The 18,163-nt window shown below is 43.9% G+C and overlaps 1 protein-coding gene across 3 annotated transcripts in view; it reads right to left on the reverse strand.

The window, feature by feature from the left end:
- The window catches only part of cpne4b (copine IVb), a 369,673-nt gene that overhangs the window by 309,192 nt on the left and 42,318 nt on the right, over window positions 1-18,163 (reverse strand). For all 3 annotated transcript variants that reach the window (XM_059652031.1, XM_059652028.1, XM_059652029.1), the window contains one exon: window positions 6,180-6,370. In XM_059652031.1, the coding sequence (XP_059508014.1) occupies window positions 6,180-6,359 (180 nt within the window). In that variant the 5' untranslated portion in view covers window positions 6,360-6,370. The remainder of the gene's footprint in view (window positions 1-6,179; window positions 6,371-18,163) is intronic.

Raw genomic sequence — 18,163 nt, forward strand, 5'->3', positions numbered from 1 at the left:
TCAATGATCCTTTCTGTAACACCTTCAAAAATCTCCAGCAAATTAGCCAAACACTATGTCCCCTATAGAAATACATTTTGACTCTTCTTAATACCTTGTGCTATTTCTGGGTCCCAGGTTGGTGAGGATTGCCTAATCAGTCTTTGCTCCTTTAATGATCAGAAATATGATTATATTGCCTGGGGGAGCAGGCCTGCAGCGTTCAGCACCATGGCCAGCGACCAATGTGAATGTAGTTATTGGTGATTCCAAGTACTTGGAGCAGAATTCAATTCATCCAAAATATTACTCGACCCCTTAAAAAGTCCCAAAATCACAGCTTTTATACATCCGATAACAGCACTGTTGTCTGCGACTGCGTATTTGTGCAACATATATCATATTTCATCTACCCACACCCAGTAGTTATAAAGAATTCAGCACCATACAGGGGCCTACTTTTTGCTCAACAGTACATCTTCATGAGGAACTTATTTCATAAAAATATTAGAATTTATATTTTTGCTTTGGAGAGAATCTAACATTTTGGGATTCCTGTCCAGAGATACCAAAATCCAACCAGTGCAGAATATTTATTGTACATAGGAATAGATAATCCTTTGCTTTGACAAAATTACAGGTTAGATGTGGAAAGGTTGTTTCCGCTTGTGAAAAATTCCAGCACCACAGGGAATAACCTCAGAATAAGGAATCACCCGTTGAAGAGAGAGATAAGGAGGAATTTCTTTTCTCAGCGGGTAATGTATTTGGAATTCTTTACCACAGAAGGCTGTTGAATTTAGTCAGTTGAGAATATTCAGAACTGTGATAGATTTTTAACCAGCAAATCTTCAAAAAGATTTATGCAGAAAACGCAGGAAAGTGGAATGGAGGGTTATCAGATAAGTCCTGAACTAATAGTGGAGCAGATTGAATGGGAAGAATGGCCTAATTCTGCTCCTTCATTTAATGGTCTTACAGGAAGAGCATTTACTCCTCTATTCTTTATCAGATATAAGCATCACAGGTAAGGCCATTTTTTCTTGCCCTTTGAACTACACGGCCTATTTGGCCATTTCAGAGGGCAGTTATGAGTCAATGTCATTTCTGTGCGGGTAACTGGAGTCACACGCAGGATGGACTGGGTAAGGGTGGCAGATTTTCCTTCCCTAGAGGGCATTAGTGAACCAGATGGTTTTAAAAACAATGATTTTGTCATCACTGTTACTAAGACTAATCACAGACACATTGATTGAATTTAAGTTCCATCAGCTGTTCCAGTGAGGTTTGAATCTAAGATTTGACTTTGGATCATTAATCTGAATTTCTAGTCCACTATGCCACTGCCTTCCTATTTAGTAGAGAAACAAATGGAAACAATAGGATTGATTTGGGATCTTGGCACAGTCCTACATCACTGGACTATCGATCTGTTCATACTATGGGCTTCCAATTCTGAGTTGTGGATTAGCTCTAAATAACAACAGCTAAGACATCACCAGCTCAATCGGGCATCGGGGAGGGCACAGCAGAAAAAAAGTACCCACTCAGCTGGTCACTTGGCAGAGAATGATAAGTGGAGAAAACATAAGAAAAAGAGAGATCTAAGATAATGGGAACTGCAGATGCTGGAGAATCCGAGATAGCAAAGTGTGAAGCTGGATGAACACAGCAGGCCAAGCAGCATCTTAGGAGCACAAAAGCTGACGTTTCAGGCCGAGACCCTTCATCAGAGCATCTACCCTCACAACAGACCAGTCCGGTCTGGCCTGGCTAACATGTGACTCCAGACCCACAAAAATGTGGCTGACTCTTAACTGCCCTCTGGGTAATTAGAGATGGGCAATAAATACTCACCTAGCCAGTGACACTGACAGCCCATGAATGAATGAGGAAATTAAATAAAACAAAACAAAACAAAAAAAGTAAACGAGAAATATTTTTCAGCATTTCTTTCTCTCAATTCTTTCCTTGGGTGGAGGTAGCTGTTACGAGGGGGCACAGTTTTAAAGTGAGTGGAGATAGATGTAGGGAAGATGTCAGGGGTAGGTTCTTTACTCAGAGAGTGGTCGGGGCATGGAATGCTTTGCCGAAGAGGGTGGTAGAGTCGGCATCATCTGGGGCATTTCAGTGGCTATTGGATAAGCATATGGATGATAGTATAAGGTAGCGGTGGAGGTTAGATAGACCTTAGGATTAGGGTAAAAGTTTGGCACAATATCGTGGGCCGAAGGGCCTGTTCTGTGCTGTACTGTTCTATGTTCTATGTTCAATGGTGTTTGCATTTGTCAAGTTTAGATCTGCAGCGCAATTTATTTTTACAAAAAAATTACATAAAAGATATACAAAGGAGAGATTGTTTATATATGTGAGGCCTACACATGGATGAGCGAGTTTTTTTTTAAATCTGAGGATTGAAAGCTGAATGTTGGATTATTTGAGGAGGAGTCATTTCTTTTCTTTTGTTCAGTCAAATGTTTGATTTTTTTTAATATTTATATGTTTATTATTTTCCATTTATTTCACGCTTAATATTAAATTTGTGGGTAAGGAAAGATAGTTTACTTTATATTTTAAGATAGTTTTATTTTTAAGGTGCTATTAAGAGCTTCTTTTTAGGCTTAATGTTATTGGGGCAATACAAGAGACCACTGAGTGTGATGACTAGTAGATTCAGAGAAGTGATCACAAAGCAGGATCAGTCAGATGGAGGTGACTGACTGTTGGGAAAGGTTAGGAGGCAGTTCAGAAGTCTCCTTCAGTTATCCCTCTCTCAAACAGTGTACTGTTGAAGGGGATTCTGTCTCAGAGGAAAATAGAAGTGGCCGTCAGATCTACGGTGCTAAGAATGAATCTTATGTTAAACAGAGTTTGTGAAGATTTAAAAGTGAAATTGCTCTGGGGATTCTCCTGTCAGGGATTCAGACAGGGGATTCTGCAGCAGTGAGCATGCAACTAGGACAGTATATTGCTTTCCTGTTGCCAGGATTTAGGATGTCTCGAAACATTTGAAGTGTATTGTCAAAGGGGAGAGCGAGAAGCTGAAAGCTGTTGTACACATTCATAGGAATGACATAGATCGGCAAAGGGATAAGGCTTTGCAGAGTGAATTGAGATTAGGTAGAAGGTTAAAAAGCAGAAACTCAAAGATAGTAATCTGTAGATTACTTCCAGTGCCAAGTTCTAATGAGGGAAGGAATAAAAGGACAAAGGAGATAAATCAATGGCTGAAGACATGGTGCAATGTCAGGGTTTCAGTTTCTTGGATCATTGGGATCGCTTCTGGGACAGAAAAGACCTGTTCTAGAAGGACGGGTTTCGCCTCAATTGGACAAAGACTAACATCTTGGTGGGGAAATTTTGCTAGTTCTCTTTCGGGAACCTGTGAAGTTTTAGAGAGGGAGATGGGGGCTTCCTAAGTAGCCTTCCTAAGTAACAGTGAAAATAGAAAGACAGTTGAGGATAGTTCTAAATCAAGTTAATTGAAAAAGGCAAACAAGGCAAGCAGTGGGTAAATCTCTAAGACCTGATTAAGTGTACCCCAGGACATTGTGGGAAGTTAGGGAGGAAATTGCAGGGCCCCTTGGAGAAATATTTGTATCGTCAATAAACACGGGTGAAGTACCAACAGGCTTGAGGGTGACTAATGTTGTGCTATTGTTTAAGAAAGGTTGTAAGGAGAAACCTAGAAACAATAAACCTGCCTGACATTGGTAATAGGCAAGTTGTTGGAGCTGATTTGAAAAGATGGGATTTACATGCATTTGGAGAGGAAGGGAATGATTGGGGACAGTCAATATGGTTTTGTCAGGGGGAGATTGTGGATAACAAACTCTATTAACATCTTTTGAGGAAGTAACCAAAAGATTGATAATGGCAGAGTGGTTGATGTTTTTACTTGGGCATTAGTAAAGCCTTTGAAATGGTTTCCCATGGTAGACTAATTAGTAAAGTTAGATCACATGGGATTCAGGGTGAGCTTGCAATTGGATACAAAATTCACTGTATGGTAGGAGACAGATGGTGGCAGTGGAGGGTTGTTTCTTCAACTGGACGCCTGTGACCAGCAGTGTCCCGCAGGGATCAGTACTAGGTCCTCTTCTGTTTGTCATTTATATAAATGATAGAATGAGAATGAAGGAGGAAATTTGCAGATGACGCCTAAATTGGTGGTCTAATGAACATGGAAGAAGGTTATCTAATATTACGCGGAGATCTTGATCAATTGTCAATGGGCTGAGGAGTGGCAGATTTGGATAAATGTGAGCTATTGTATTTTGGTAATACAAAGACAGGAGTTACACAATGAATGGGAGGGCCTAGTGTAGTGTTGTAAAACAGAGAGATCCAGGGGTTCAGGTACATAATTCTTTGAAATTTGTATCACTGGTGGACAGGCTGTTTAAGAAGGCGATTAGTTGGTCTTCATTGCTCAGACCTTAGAACGTCAATGTGAAGTTATACAGGATGTTGGTGAGGCCTCTTCTGGAGTACTGTGTACAGTTCTGGTTGTCCTTTTATAGGAAGGATATTGTTAAACTGGAGAGGGTCCAGAAATGACTCACCAGGATGTTGAGATTACACAGTGTGGAGCTGAAGGAACACAGCAGGCCAGGCAGCATCAGAGGAGCAGGAAGGCTGACGTTTTGGGTCAGGATCCTGCTGAAACATCAGCTTTCCTGCTCCTCTGATGCTGGCCTGTTGTATTCCTCCAGCTCCACACTGGGTTATCTCTGACCCCAGCATCAGTAATTCTTGCTATCTCATTACCAGCATGTTGCTGGGATTGGAGGGTTTGAAATAGACTGAAAAGACTGGACTTCTTTAACTCAAGTGTGGGAGATTAAGGGGTGACCTGATTGAGGTTTATAAAATCATGAGGGGCAGAGATAAAGTGAATAACAAGGGTTTTTTTCCCTCAGGTAGGGGAGTTTAAAACTAGGGTGTGCATTTTTAAAATGAGCAAAGACTTAAAAATGATATGAAGGACAATGTTTCTAAACAAAGAGTGGTTCATGTCTGGAATGTATCACCAGAGGAAGTGACGGATGCAGGTACAGCTACAACTTTTCAAAGACATTTGGATAAGTGCATGAATAGGAGAGGTTTGAAAAGATAATGGGTCAAGCACAGGCAGCTGGGGCTGGTTTTGTTTGGGAACACAGTCAGCATGGAGAGGTTGAAACAAAAGGTCTGTTCAGGTGCTGTATGACTCTCTAAACTAAAATGAAAGATTGCATTATGCGGTACAAAAAGGATGCTCAACTTGAAACATTAGTTTAAAATGTACATTAGATAAATCTGTATTTTAAAATGAGATAAAAGTCTGAAGCTCCAAATATGCAACAAAGTTGGTGAAATGTCAGAAATTGTGGTGGTCCAAAGAACTTTGGGAAATGGGGGCAGCTAGAGAGACCACAAAAACCTCAAGAGCAAAAGGGCTAGTTGAATGGTAAGTGTTAAATATGAAATACAGGGAAGTATAAATCACACTGTGGCTGCACAAAGACCCATTTAGATCACACCTGGAGCTACCTGAGCAGCTGTGGGCATCACATTTCCTGGAGTATATTAGGAGTGATTGGATCAAAGCTTTCAAGATTATTAAGGGGAAAGAGGAAGGGTAAATAGACAGGCACTATTTCCACTAGGCGGGAAGACTAGGACTATAGAGCAGAGGCTAAAAATCAGAGCCAGATGTTTCAGGACTGACATTAGAAAACATTAGGACTCTGAGAACTCTCTTTAATGAAATGACAGGTGGCAGTAGGAGAATCCAACATTTAAACTCTTGGATTAATAAGCATCGTTTGCCAATGGTATGAAAGGATATGGGGAAAAGCGGATTTATGGAAAGAGGTCATTGATCAATCATGATCTCATTGATCAGTGGAAAAGGCTTCTTCTACACCTGATGACACTGTCTGTTGTTACTCTCTGGGGAATGGTATTTTCAATAGCACTCTATCAACGAGAGCAAGAATTAAGAACACTGTCTTTTGTGGTGGTGTCTTAAAATTGATCGAAAAGAGAGGAAGGTTCTTCTATTTTGACCTCATTCCATCCTTGAATAAATTGGAATTTTATACACCAGTGTTCATACAGCACAGATAAACAAGGAGCTCAGTGTAAAGTCTACTAAAAGGTGAACAGCAGATTTTTCAGAGTTAAAGTGAAGCGCCAATTGTTATGGCCCATACCTCGAGCCATTGTCCGTGTGACTGCATTTTAAGGATGACACAGGGGTCCGGTTTGGAGAGTGCATCTCGATCCGATATCCCTTTGCATGATACTCGCAGCTCCACCTTCGTCAGACAGGGGCTGGAAAACAGCCCCAGTGTATTTGCGGCCGACTCATAGATGTTGCTCATCTTCTTCATAGTATGCTACCCTGCGGAAAGATCAAGGAGATGATTTCTCATTCTTCTTGCTTTGAATGGGAGATCAATCACTTTCGTGGAAAGCATTAAATACTTAACAACAACAGAAACAGAAATTGCTGGGAAAACTCAGCAAGTCTGGCAACATCTGTGGAGAGACAGCAAGGTTAATATTTCAGGCCAAGTGACCCTTCTTAACTAATTTACTGTTCACTTTAAATATTAAAACCCCCTGCACAAAGCGGCAAAGGAAAAGTTACAACAGTAATCATGACAAAAGCTTGCATTTAAATACTACCTTTGGCATAGTAAAACACTCGCAAGATGCTTCACAGAACAGGAATCAGACAAAATGTGACACCAGAAGCTGACATTAGGACAGCTGATCAAAATCTGAAGCTTAATAGAGGGGAGAGTGATAGAGAAGAAATTATATTTATACCACACAAATGCCAGGCTATGACCGTCGCCAATAAGGGACAGCCTATCCACCACCTTTTCACGTCCAATGGTATAAGGCTCGCTGAATCTCCCACAACAACAGCCTTGGGGTTATCACTGACAAGACACTGAACAGGGCTCACTGTATGAACACAATGGCGACAAGAGGAGGTCAGAGGCAGGAAATGCTACAGCGAGTAACTCACCTCCCGACTCCTCAAAGTTGTTCACCATCTACGAAGCACATGTCAACTGTGTGATGGAATACTCTCCACCTGCCTGGGTGAATGAAGCCCCAGCAGCATTCAAAAAACTTTATCCAACCAGCCCAAGTCCACAAGCATCCACTCGCTCTACCACCAATCCTCAGAAGTAGCAGCGAGGTGCACTGCAGAAATTCACCAAAGGTCCTTAGAAAGCACCTTCCAAACTCAAAAACACTTCTCTCTAGGAAGACAAGGGCAGCAAATATAATGGAACACCACCAACTGCATGTTCCCCTCTAAGTTACTCATTGGCTTGGAAATATATCGCCATTCCTTCAGTGTCTCTGGGTCAAAATCCTGGAATTCCCTCCCTAACAGCACTGTGGGTGTTCACATTGCACACGGACTTCAGCAGCTCAGGAAGGCAGCTCATCACCACCTTCTCAAGAGCAACAAGGAACAGGCAATAAATATTGGCCCAGCCAGCGATGCCCGTGTCCCAAGAGAGAATTTTAAAATATGGGTGTACAGGGATAGAATTCCAGAACTTCGGGCTAAGGCATCACCCATTAAGGTTGAGTGAGAAACCTGAAGAGGTGGCAATTTGAGGAGAATAGAGAGGGTTCTGGGGCTACAGGAGAGCACAGGGATTGGGTAGGGGGGTGAGGCCATGGAGAGATTTGGAAACAAGGGTAGGAATTGTATTAATCACCTCGACTTTACTTAAGCTAGAATCAATGTTGTTAAGGGAACATGGAAGTGTATGTGTTGGGGGGGCTTGGGTGGTGTCATGGCTGAATCGAATGGTGCTGGTTAGGATCAGAGAGTTTGTTGGAGGGGTGGCTTGCTATTCAAGCCCAGCCATTACCTACTTGACTTAAAATTATTCAAACAAAATAAAAATATTAAAACCGCATTCAAATCTGTGACAATGAAATGTGAGGCTGGATGAACACAACAGGCCCAGCAGCATCTCAGGAGCACAAAAGCTGACGTTTCGGGCCTAGACCCTTCATCAGAGAAGGGGATGGGGTGAAGGTTCTGGAATAAATAGGGAGAGAGGGGGAGGCGGACCGAAGATGGAGAGAAAAGAAGATAGGTGGAGAGGAGAGTATAGGTGGGGAGGTAGGGAGGGGATAGGTCAGTCCAGGGAAGACGGACAGGTCAAGAGGGTGGGATGAGGTTAGGAGGTAGGAGATGGAGGTGCGGCTTGGTGTGGGAGGAAGGGATGGGTGAGAGGAAGAACAGGTTAGGGAGGCAGAGACAGGTTGGACTGGTTTTGGGATGCAGTGGGTGGAGGGGAAGAGCTGGGCTGGTTGTGTGGTGTAGTGGGGGGAGGGGACGAACTGGGCTGGTTTTGGGATGCGGTGGGGCAAGGGGAGATTTTGAAGCTGGTGAAGTCCACATTGATACCATTGGGGTGCAGGGTTCCCAAGCAGAATATGAGTTGCTGTTCCTGCAACCTTCAGGTGACATCATTGTGGCACTGCAGGAGGCCCATGATGGACATGTCATCTAAAGAATGGGAGGGGGAGTGGAAATAGTTTGCGACTGGGAGGTGCAGTTGTTTATTGCGAAACGAGCGGAGGTGTTCTGCAAAGCGGTCTCCAAGCCTCCACTTGGTTTCCCTAATGTAGAGGATGCCACACCGGGTACAATGGATACAGTATACCACATTGGCAGATGTGCAGGTGAACCTCTGCTTAACGTGGAAAGTCATCTTGGGGCCTGGGATAGGGGTGAGGGAGGAGGTGTGGGGGCAAGTGTAGCATTTCCTGCGATTGCAGGGGAAGGTGCCGGGTTTGGTGGGGTTGGAGGGCAGTGTGGACCGAACAAGGGAGTCACGGAGAGAGTGGTCTCTCCGGAAAGCAGACAGGGGTGGGGATGGAAAAATGTCTTGGGTGGTGGGGTCGGATTGTAGATGGCGGAAGTGTCGGAGGATGATGCGTTGTATCCAGAGGTTGGTGGGGTGGTGTGTGAGAACGAGGGGGATCCTCTTTGGACGGTTGTGGTGGGGGCGGGGTGTGAGGGATATGTTGCGGGAAATGTGGGAGATGCTGTCAAGGGCGTTCTCGACCACTGTGGGGGGAAAGTTGCGGTCCTTGAAGAACTTGGACATCTGGGATGTGCGGGAGTGGAATGCCTCATCGTGGGAGCAGATGCAGCGGAGGCGGAGGAATTGGGAATAGGGGATGGAATTTTTGCAGGAGGGTGGGTGGGAGGAGGTGTATTCTAGGTAGCTGTGGGAGTCGGTGGGCTTGAAATGGACATCAGTTGCAAGCTGGTTGCCTGAGATGGAGACTGAGAGGTCCAGGAAGGTGAGGGATGTGCTGGAGATGGCCCAGGTGAACTGAAGGTTGGGGTGGAAGGTGTTGGTGAAGTCGATGAACTGTTCGAGCTCCTCTGGGGAGCAAGAGGTGGCGCCGATACAGTCATCAATGTAACAGAGGAAGAGGTGGGGTTTGGGGCCTGTGTAGGTGCGGAAGAGGGACTGTTCCACGTAACCTTCAAAGAGGCGGGCATAGCTGGGGCCCATGCAGGTGCCCACGGCCACCCCCTTAGTCTGCAGGAAGTGGGAGGAATCGAAAGAGAAGTTGTTGAGGGTGAGGACGAGTTCAGCTAGGCGGATGTGGGTGTCGGTGGAGGGGGACTGGTCGGGCCTGTGGGACAGGAAGAAACGGAGGGCCTTGAGGCCATCTGCATGCGGAATACAGGTGTATAGGGACTGGACGCCCATGGTGACAAATCTGTGACAGTTTGCCCTGGTTTTTGCCAGCTTTTGAGATTGCCAGATGAGCAATCCTCCATCCTGTACTCTACCCTGAGCTAATTAATGCTGGAATACTTGATATGAAGATAGCAAAAAAACTTAAAGGGAAAATTAGAAGCAAATTGCCATGAAACAATAAAGCTCTAGTCCTCCCACTGGCACATATAGAGACACACCGACTCCCACCGAGCCCACCGACTCCCACAGCTACCTAGAATACACCTCCTCCCACCCACCCTCCTGCAAAAATTCCACAGCACGGAAACAGGCCCTTCTGTCCAACCAGTCCATGCTGACCACGTTCCTAAACTAAACTAGTGCCATCTGCCTGCGCTTTGCCTGTATCCCTCCAAACCTCTCCTATTCCTATACCTGTAAAATGTCTTTTAAATTCTTCAGCAAATAGGATTAAGGAGAATCCCAATGCTTTTAATACAGATATAAACAGCAAGAGGATAGCCAGGGAAAGGGTTGACCCACTCAAGGACAAAGGAGAGAATCTATTTGTGGAGCCAGAAGAGGTAGCTGAGGTCCTAAATGAACACAGAGTCAGCATTCACCAAGAGAAGGAACTGGTGGAGGATGGTTTCAGGGAAGGGAGTGCCGAGTTTCTAAACTAAGTTGCTGTTAAAAAGGAAGAGGTATTGGCCATCTTAAAAAGTATTAAGGTAGATAAATTCCTGATGGGGCTTATCCCAGAATATTGAGGGAGGCAAGAGAACAAATTGCAGGAGCATTGACAGACATCTTTGTATCCTCTTTGGCCACAGATGAGATCCCAGACGACTGGAGAATATCTAATGTTATCCGATTGTTTAAAAATTGGTAATGGGGATACTCCTAGAACTTACAGGCCTGCGATTCTCACATCACTGTTGGGAAATTATTGTAAAAGATTCTCAGGGACAAAGATCTATTTAGAAGCAAATGGACTTATTATCAATAGACAGCATGGTTTTGTGCAGGGGAGGTCGTGCCTCAATAACTTGAGTGAGTTTTTTGAGGAGGTGATGAAGATGGTTAATGAGGGAAGAGTGGTTGATGTTATCGACATGGACTTCAGTAAAACCTTTAACAAGGTCTCACATGGCAGACTGGTACAGAAGGTGAAGTCACATGGTATCGGGGTGAGCTGGCAAGAATGAAGCAGAACTGACCTAGTCATAGGAGATAGAGGGTAACGGTGGAATGAGGCTTTTTGGAATAAAGCGCTGCGACTAGTGGTGTTCCACATGGATCAGTGCTGGGACCTCTGCTGTTCAAGATCTACATAAATGATTTGGAGGAAAACCTAGCTGGCCTAATTAGTAAGTTTGCAGATGATGCAGATGGTGGAGTTGTGGATAGTAAGGAGGATTGTCAGAGGGTACCACAGGACGTAGGTCAGTTGGAGACATGGGCAGAAACATGGCAGATTTGTTCTCTTGCCTCCCTCAATATTCTGGGATAAGCCCCATCAGGGATTTATCTACCTTAATACTTTTTAAGATGGGCAATACCTCTTCCTTTTTAATAGCAACTTAGTTTAGAAACTCGGCACTCCCTTCCCTGAAAGCATCCTCCACCAGTTCCTTCTCTTGGTGAATCCTGACTCTGTGTTCATTTAGGACCTCAGCTACCTCTTCTGGCTCCACAAATAGATTCTCTCCAAGGCCCTTCAGCTTTTGTGCTCCTGAGATGCTGCTTGGCCTGATGTTGACTATTGGGTTCCACTGCCTGTGTTGTATAACACACCTCCATATCTTTATTTTATAGAACTCAGTTCTAATCCTCTCTTGTACATCACTGCGATAAGGCTTGATTATAGCCCTCTTAGTGCTCTACAACCTGATTATAAGATGCCCGGGCAGATGGAGTTTAATCCAGACAAATTTAAGGTGATGCATTTTGGAAGGTCAAGAACAGGTGGAAAATTATACAGTGAATGGCAGAACTCTCAGGGGCATTGATATGCAGAGAGATCTGGGTGTGCAGGTCCAGAGATCACTGAAGGTGGCAGTGCAGGTAGATAAGGCAGTGAAAAAGGCCTACAACACACTTGCCTTTCATTGAAAGGGGCAGTGAGTATAAGGATAGACAAGTTATGCTGCAGCTTCATAGACCTTTAGTTAGGCCACACTTGGAATATTGTGTACAGTTCTGGGTCACCACACTACCAGAAGGATGTGGCTGCTTTGGAGTGGGTGCAGAAAAGGTTTGCCTGGATGTTGCCTGATATGGGGGGGTTTTAGCTCTGAAGAAAGGTTGGATAGACTGGGTTTGTTTTCACTGGAACACAGGAGGTTGAGGGGGCGATCTGATAGAAGTTTTTAAGATTCTGAATGGCACGGATAGAGTGAAAAGTATGAGGTATTTTCCCATGATGGAGGGATCAATTACGAGGGGAGACAGGTTCAACGTGCGAAGAGGGAAATTCAAAAGAGATGTGCGAGGCGAGTTTTTCACATGAAGTGGGGTAAGTGCCTGGAACGTGCTGCCAGAGGAGTGGGTGGAAGATGGCACAACAGCAGCATTCAGGCAGCACCCGGGCAAATACATGAATAGGAAGGGGATAGAGGGATACGGATCCTGTAAGTGAAGACTGTTTTATTATGGAAGATCAAAATGTGTCAGCTCAGGCTTGATGGGCCGAAGGGCTGTATTGAAGGCTGCATTATTCTTTTTTCTCTTTGTTCTTTATTCTAAATGTTGTAACTATACCTGCATCCACCATTTCCTCAGGCTGTGCATTCCACACACGAACCATTCTCTGTTAAAACATTGCCCCTCATGTTCTTTTTAGAACTTTCACCTCTCACCTTAAAAAAAACCCTCGTCTTCAGATCCCCCACTCCAGGGAAAAGATCCTTGCTGTTCACCTTATCTTTACCCTTTATGATTTTATAAACTTTGATAAGGTCATCCCTCAACCTCCAGTGAAAAATCCAAGCCTATCCAGCCTATTTTTATCTCTCAAACCCTCAAATTCCCAGCAACATCCTGATAAATCTTCACTGAATCCCTCCAATTTAATAGTATCCTTCCTATAACAGGGCGAACAGAATGGTCCACCGACATCCTGTTCTGATGTTGACTGAGGGTAAGAGATAATGGGAACTGCAGATGCTGGAGAATCCAAGATAACAAAGTGTAGAGCTGGATGAACACAGCAGGCCAAGCAGCATCTCAGGAGCACAAAAGCTGACATTTCGGGCCTAGACCCTTCAGCTTTTGTGCTCCTGAGATGCTGCTTGGCCTGATGTTGACTATTGGGTTCTCACTGCCTGTGTTGTATAACACACCTCCATATCTTTATTTTATAGAACTCAGTTCTAATCCTCTCTTGTACATCACTGCGATAAGGCTTGATTATAGCCCTCTTAGTGCTCTACAACCTGATTATAAGATTTGCAGTCTTACACTCCCTCAGAGATGCTCAACTCACTGTATGACTGGTGAGTGATGCTAACAGCATGGGGTTCAATTCCCACGCCAGCTGGAGTTAGCCATGAAGGACCTTCCTTTCTCAAACTCTGCGTCCCACTGCCTGAGATATGGTGAAACAAAAATTAAACCACCGCCAGATTCTAATGGGAGAATGGGACTGTAGTGACTTTATTCTTTAATCCTAAAGCCCTGCCTGCTGATTGGAGACATGTACTCAAATCCAACCAGAACTGCTGGAGACTTATAAACTCAACCAAATGAATCTGGAATAAAACGTTAGTGCCAGTAATTATGACCACGGAGCTAGCACATTGAATCTGCTTGACGAAGGCCCCTTTGGGAAAGGAATCTCTTGGCTTTCCCCACAGTAAGACTCTTAACTCAGATCCAAAACAGCCTGTGGATCCACCGTCAACAATTCCCATTTTCAAGGTCAACTCAGGACTGACATTGCTGTCTATGCCACTGGGTAACAAAGTGTTCTAGGCTGTCTCCCTTTACAGGCAGAGCTTGTTAGTTCGGTGCTTGATTCTGTGCCTGTTTACTACTCACCATGAGATGAGTTAAGACTGGATATGGACATCAAGTAAGGGAGTATAGGTTGAAACAAGCTGCATTTTAATATGTTGAATAAAAATCCTGTGCGCACAGCACCTCGTGTGTCATCTCTGCATATCTCCTAGGTATAAAACACGACAGTGAATCTGCACAATTTAATAATGGAGCATCGCTTTCTATTGCACACAGCCAGTGCACCACTATGAAAATCCAGAAGGAATTATCATCGTTGACATCTCAGTACAAGGATTTCCTCAAAGTGAGGTTTGTCCCAGCAAGAATATTCCTGTAATAGAACATATCTCATGAATGACTATAAGTTTCATAAAGCCAAACAACATGCTTTTGTTTTTAAATCGTTCATAGGAAGTGAGCATCGCTGGATTGGACCCAGAGAGCAGCTATGATTGAACTACATCTCTGTGGGTCCAGATAGATAAGAATAGCAGATTTCCTTCCCTAAGAGGCATCAACGAATCCAAAGGGTTTTTACATTAACAGTGGTTACATGATCACAGTTAAGCCAGTCTTTTATTGAACTCAAATTTCAACCCCAGCTGTGATGGAGTTCAAACTCCTGCTCCCAGAACATTAGCCTGGAGTTGTGGATTATTAGTTCAGTGGCAATACTGCTCCAACACCAGCTCCCAACATGTGACACTCATGTGAAAAACCCTTCATCCTCAGCTTCTTTGGGAAGTATATCATTATCCGGGGTCTTTCTGGTAAGGAACTGACCGTACTAATTGTTATTTCCCCATTTCCTACAACACAGAAGTGACCACCCTTTAGAAAGTACTTAATTGGCTTCAGGATGTTCTGAGGTCATGTAAGGGTGCTAGTCAACAGAGATTCAAACTCAGCTGTTTTCCAAATATTTAATACATGGAAAAGACTCCAGACGTTTCCTTCATTGTCACTGGATTCAAATCCTGGAACTCCCTTCCTAACAACACTCTCAGTGAAGCTACAACCCAGAGACAGTAGCAGTTGAAGAATTGAGATCACTGCAACTTCCTCAAGGGCAATTAGCATTCAGCAAGAAATGCTGGGCTAGACATCCTGACATCCCACAGCTGAATTAAAAAGTAAACTAACTAATATAGCTGATGGCTCAGGATTATGAATCATATTGCAAAGGGTGACTTTTAATAAGTACTGAGGAGAAGGGACTGTCAATAATTTCAAAATCATGAAGCCTATCGATTGTACAAAGGATTTCTCCAAACCATTCTTTATTTGTACACAAGCTGAGTAACCCAACTCTTGACTACCCAGAGCCTGCCCACCACCAACTACACACAAGTCAGTAGTGTGATGGAATGCTCCATACTTACCTCAGATGACTGTAACTCCAGCAAAATTCAACAAGCTCAATGCCAACCAAAAGCAGCTGCATTTGACAGTGATAGTAGTAACTGCAGATGCTGGAGAATCTGAGATAACAAAGTGTGGAGCTGGATGAACACATCAGGCCAAGCAGCATCAGAGGAGCACAAAAGCTGACGTTTCGGGCCTAGACCCTTCATCAGAGAGCGGGATGGGGAGAGGGTTCTGAAATAAATAGGGAGAGAGGGGGAGGCGGACTGAAGATGGATAGAGGAGAAGATAGGTGGAGAGGAGGGTATAGGTGGGGAGGTGGGGAGGTGATAGGTCAGTCCGGGGAGGACGGACAGGTCAAGGAGGCGGGATGGGGTTGGTAGGTGGGAAATGGAGGTGCGGCTTGAGGTGGGAGGAGGGGACGAGTGAGAGGAAGAACAGGGTAGGGAGGCGGGGATGAGCTGGGCTGGTTTTGTGATGCAGTGGGGGGGAGGGGACTAGCTGGGCTGGTTTTGGGATGCAGAGGGGGAGGGGGAGATCTTGAAGCTTGTGAAGTCCACATTGATACCATTGGGCTGCAGGGTTCCCAGGCGGAATATGAGTTGCTGTTCCTGCAACCTTCGGGTGGCATCATTGTGGCAGTGCAGGAGGCCCATGATGGACATGTCGTCTAAGGAATGGGAGGGGGAGTTAAAATGGTTCGCGACTGGGAGGTGCTCCACCTATCTTCTCCTCTGTCCATCTTTGGTCTGCCTACCCCTGTATCCCTATTTATTTCAGAACCCTCTCCCCATCCCGCTCTCTGATGAAGTGTCTAGACCTGAAACATCAGCTTTTGTGCTCCTGAGATGTTGCTTGGCCTGCTGTGTTCATCCAGCTTCACACTTTGTAACAAGGTGAAGAGCTGATGAACACATTCGGCCAAGCAGCATCAGAAGAGCAGGAAAGCTGACGTTTCGGGCTTAGATCCCTCTTCAGAAATGGGGGGAAAAGATGGGGGTTCTGAAATAAATTGGGAGAGAGGGGGAGGCAGATAGAAGATGGATAAAGGAGAAGATAGGTGGAGAGGAGACAGACGGATCAAAGACACGGGGATGGGGCCAGTAAAGGTGAGTGTAAGTGGGGAGTTAGGGAGGGGTTAGGTCAGTCCAGGGAGGACGGACAGGTCAAGGAAGTGGGGACAAGCTGGGGTGGTTTTGGGATGCAGTAGGGGGAGAGGAGATTTGACAGGTGCGCATTATTGACTCCCTTCATCATTCATTCCTTCCACGTTTCCGACATGCAACTCACCAAGCTTCTTTCAAAAGCACCTTCCAAAAGCACAACATCTACCACACAGAAGGACTAGGGGAAGCGATACAATGGAAACACCACCCCCTGCAAGATCCCTTCTGATCCATTCATCAACCTGACCTTTTGCCACCCCTTCACTGTCACTGTCACCTGGAATTTCTTCCCTAATAGAATTACAATGCAAGGAGACAGCTCAGTACCACTTTCTCAAGGGAAATTAAAGACAAACAAGAAATGCTGGCTTTGTTCATGATACCTGCATCCCATGAAAGAATATTAGACTATTTAATATAGAGGAGAAAGGTATTCTCTCTGTCGGTGTGAATCAGAATTGTCAAACTGCCAACATGCCAAGGATTTCAATACTCAAAGCCCCACAGGAGATTTTACTACATAGGCAGTTCAAAGTGCAATAAAATCATATTAAAAATATATGCCCAAACTTAAAAATTAATTTACACACAACAGGAATGGGATGGAAAAGGGATTTAAAGATGAAAACATCAATATAGAGCTTATTAATAAATACATAAGTAATCAAAAGTAAAAATTGATGTTACTGGGTTTTGTGACAGCAATAGCCCCTTTTATGAACTCAGAATGGTGCAGAATGCCTCACAGTCAGGGAAATTGATCCAAAGTGTAGTCACTGCTGTATTGTAGGAAAGCTGGATTCAGGATACACCTAACAAGTGTTTAAAGCATCGCAGTTACAGAGATAATATTATAATTACCTTAAAAGTGGACCAGCAATTTTCAACTTCTACCATTTAATACATAGGACCTTACACTCACTAAAATTTTTTTTTAAAGGACAATTCACTGGCTTAAGATAACTATTGTGATCACCTGACCACAAGCCAAGCCAGTTCATGAAAACATTAACAAACAAGATCCAGTCTGAATGGAAATTAATGAGCCATCAAAATGACTGAACCAGGTCACACAGATCTGTATCTCCCACTCAACTGACAGCTTTCTGGAAGTGTTACATTTGGAACAAAAGATTCACACTTGGAGGATCTGGCTTAGGGGAAAGAAAAACAAAGAAGGCAGACACCAGAAGATACAAATGAACTGTATTTCAGGCAGAGATATCAGAGAAAAGAATTATGGCATTGTAACAGCAGAACTAGAGGGTTGCCCTGCATTTCCCTATTTTCTCAGCCTCTTTGAAGATAACATCGAGTGAAAAGCAATCGGAGCAATATCAATTAACTGAGAACTCAAAGAGAGCTTACTTTGGGTAAATTAGTAACCAGTCTAGTGATTAAACTCCAGAAATACTTCATTGGCTATAAAGCACATCAGGATGTTTTAAGGTAGTGAAAGATGTCGTATAAATGCAAGCCTTTGCCCTTATTACACAACTGTGCAACCCAACGAGATTTGACACAACAGGAACTCTAGCGAATAAAGAATCAGCAAGGGTGATCACCAAGGGTGGAAGACAGGGTGGGGTCATGCTTTGAGGCTAAAACACTCAGTAAGACTTGTAGAAATGGGAATATCAACTTCAGACACCAAGAGCTCAAATCAGAGAAGGTTAGAGGCACTAAGAAATTAGAATTTATGTGTAAAATACGTCATTAGAATAAAATTATAGTATCACTTCCATGCAATCCTTTGATTAGCAATCAATTCTATCCCTCATTTTTTATTTAACATCAGGTTATCAGTGATCTATTTTCAGTATTATAGCATTATTGGTCATTTAGTTTCTTCAGTTAACAGAGTAACAGATTTATCAAATACTCGATCAATACTTTATCCTTTTCATATCTGCTGAT

This window comes from Stegostoma tigrinum, chromosome 2, assembly GCF_030684315.1.
Source record: "Stegostoma tigrinum isolate sSteTig4 chromosome 2, sSteTig4.hap1, whole genome shotgun sequence".
Classification (NCBI taxonomy): domain Eukaryota; kingdom Metazoa; phylum Chordata; class Chondrichthyes; order Orectolobiformes; family Stegostomatidae; genus Stegostoma; species Stegostoma tigrinum.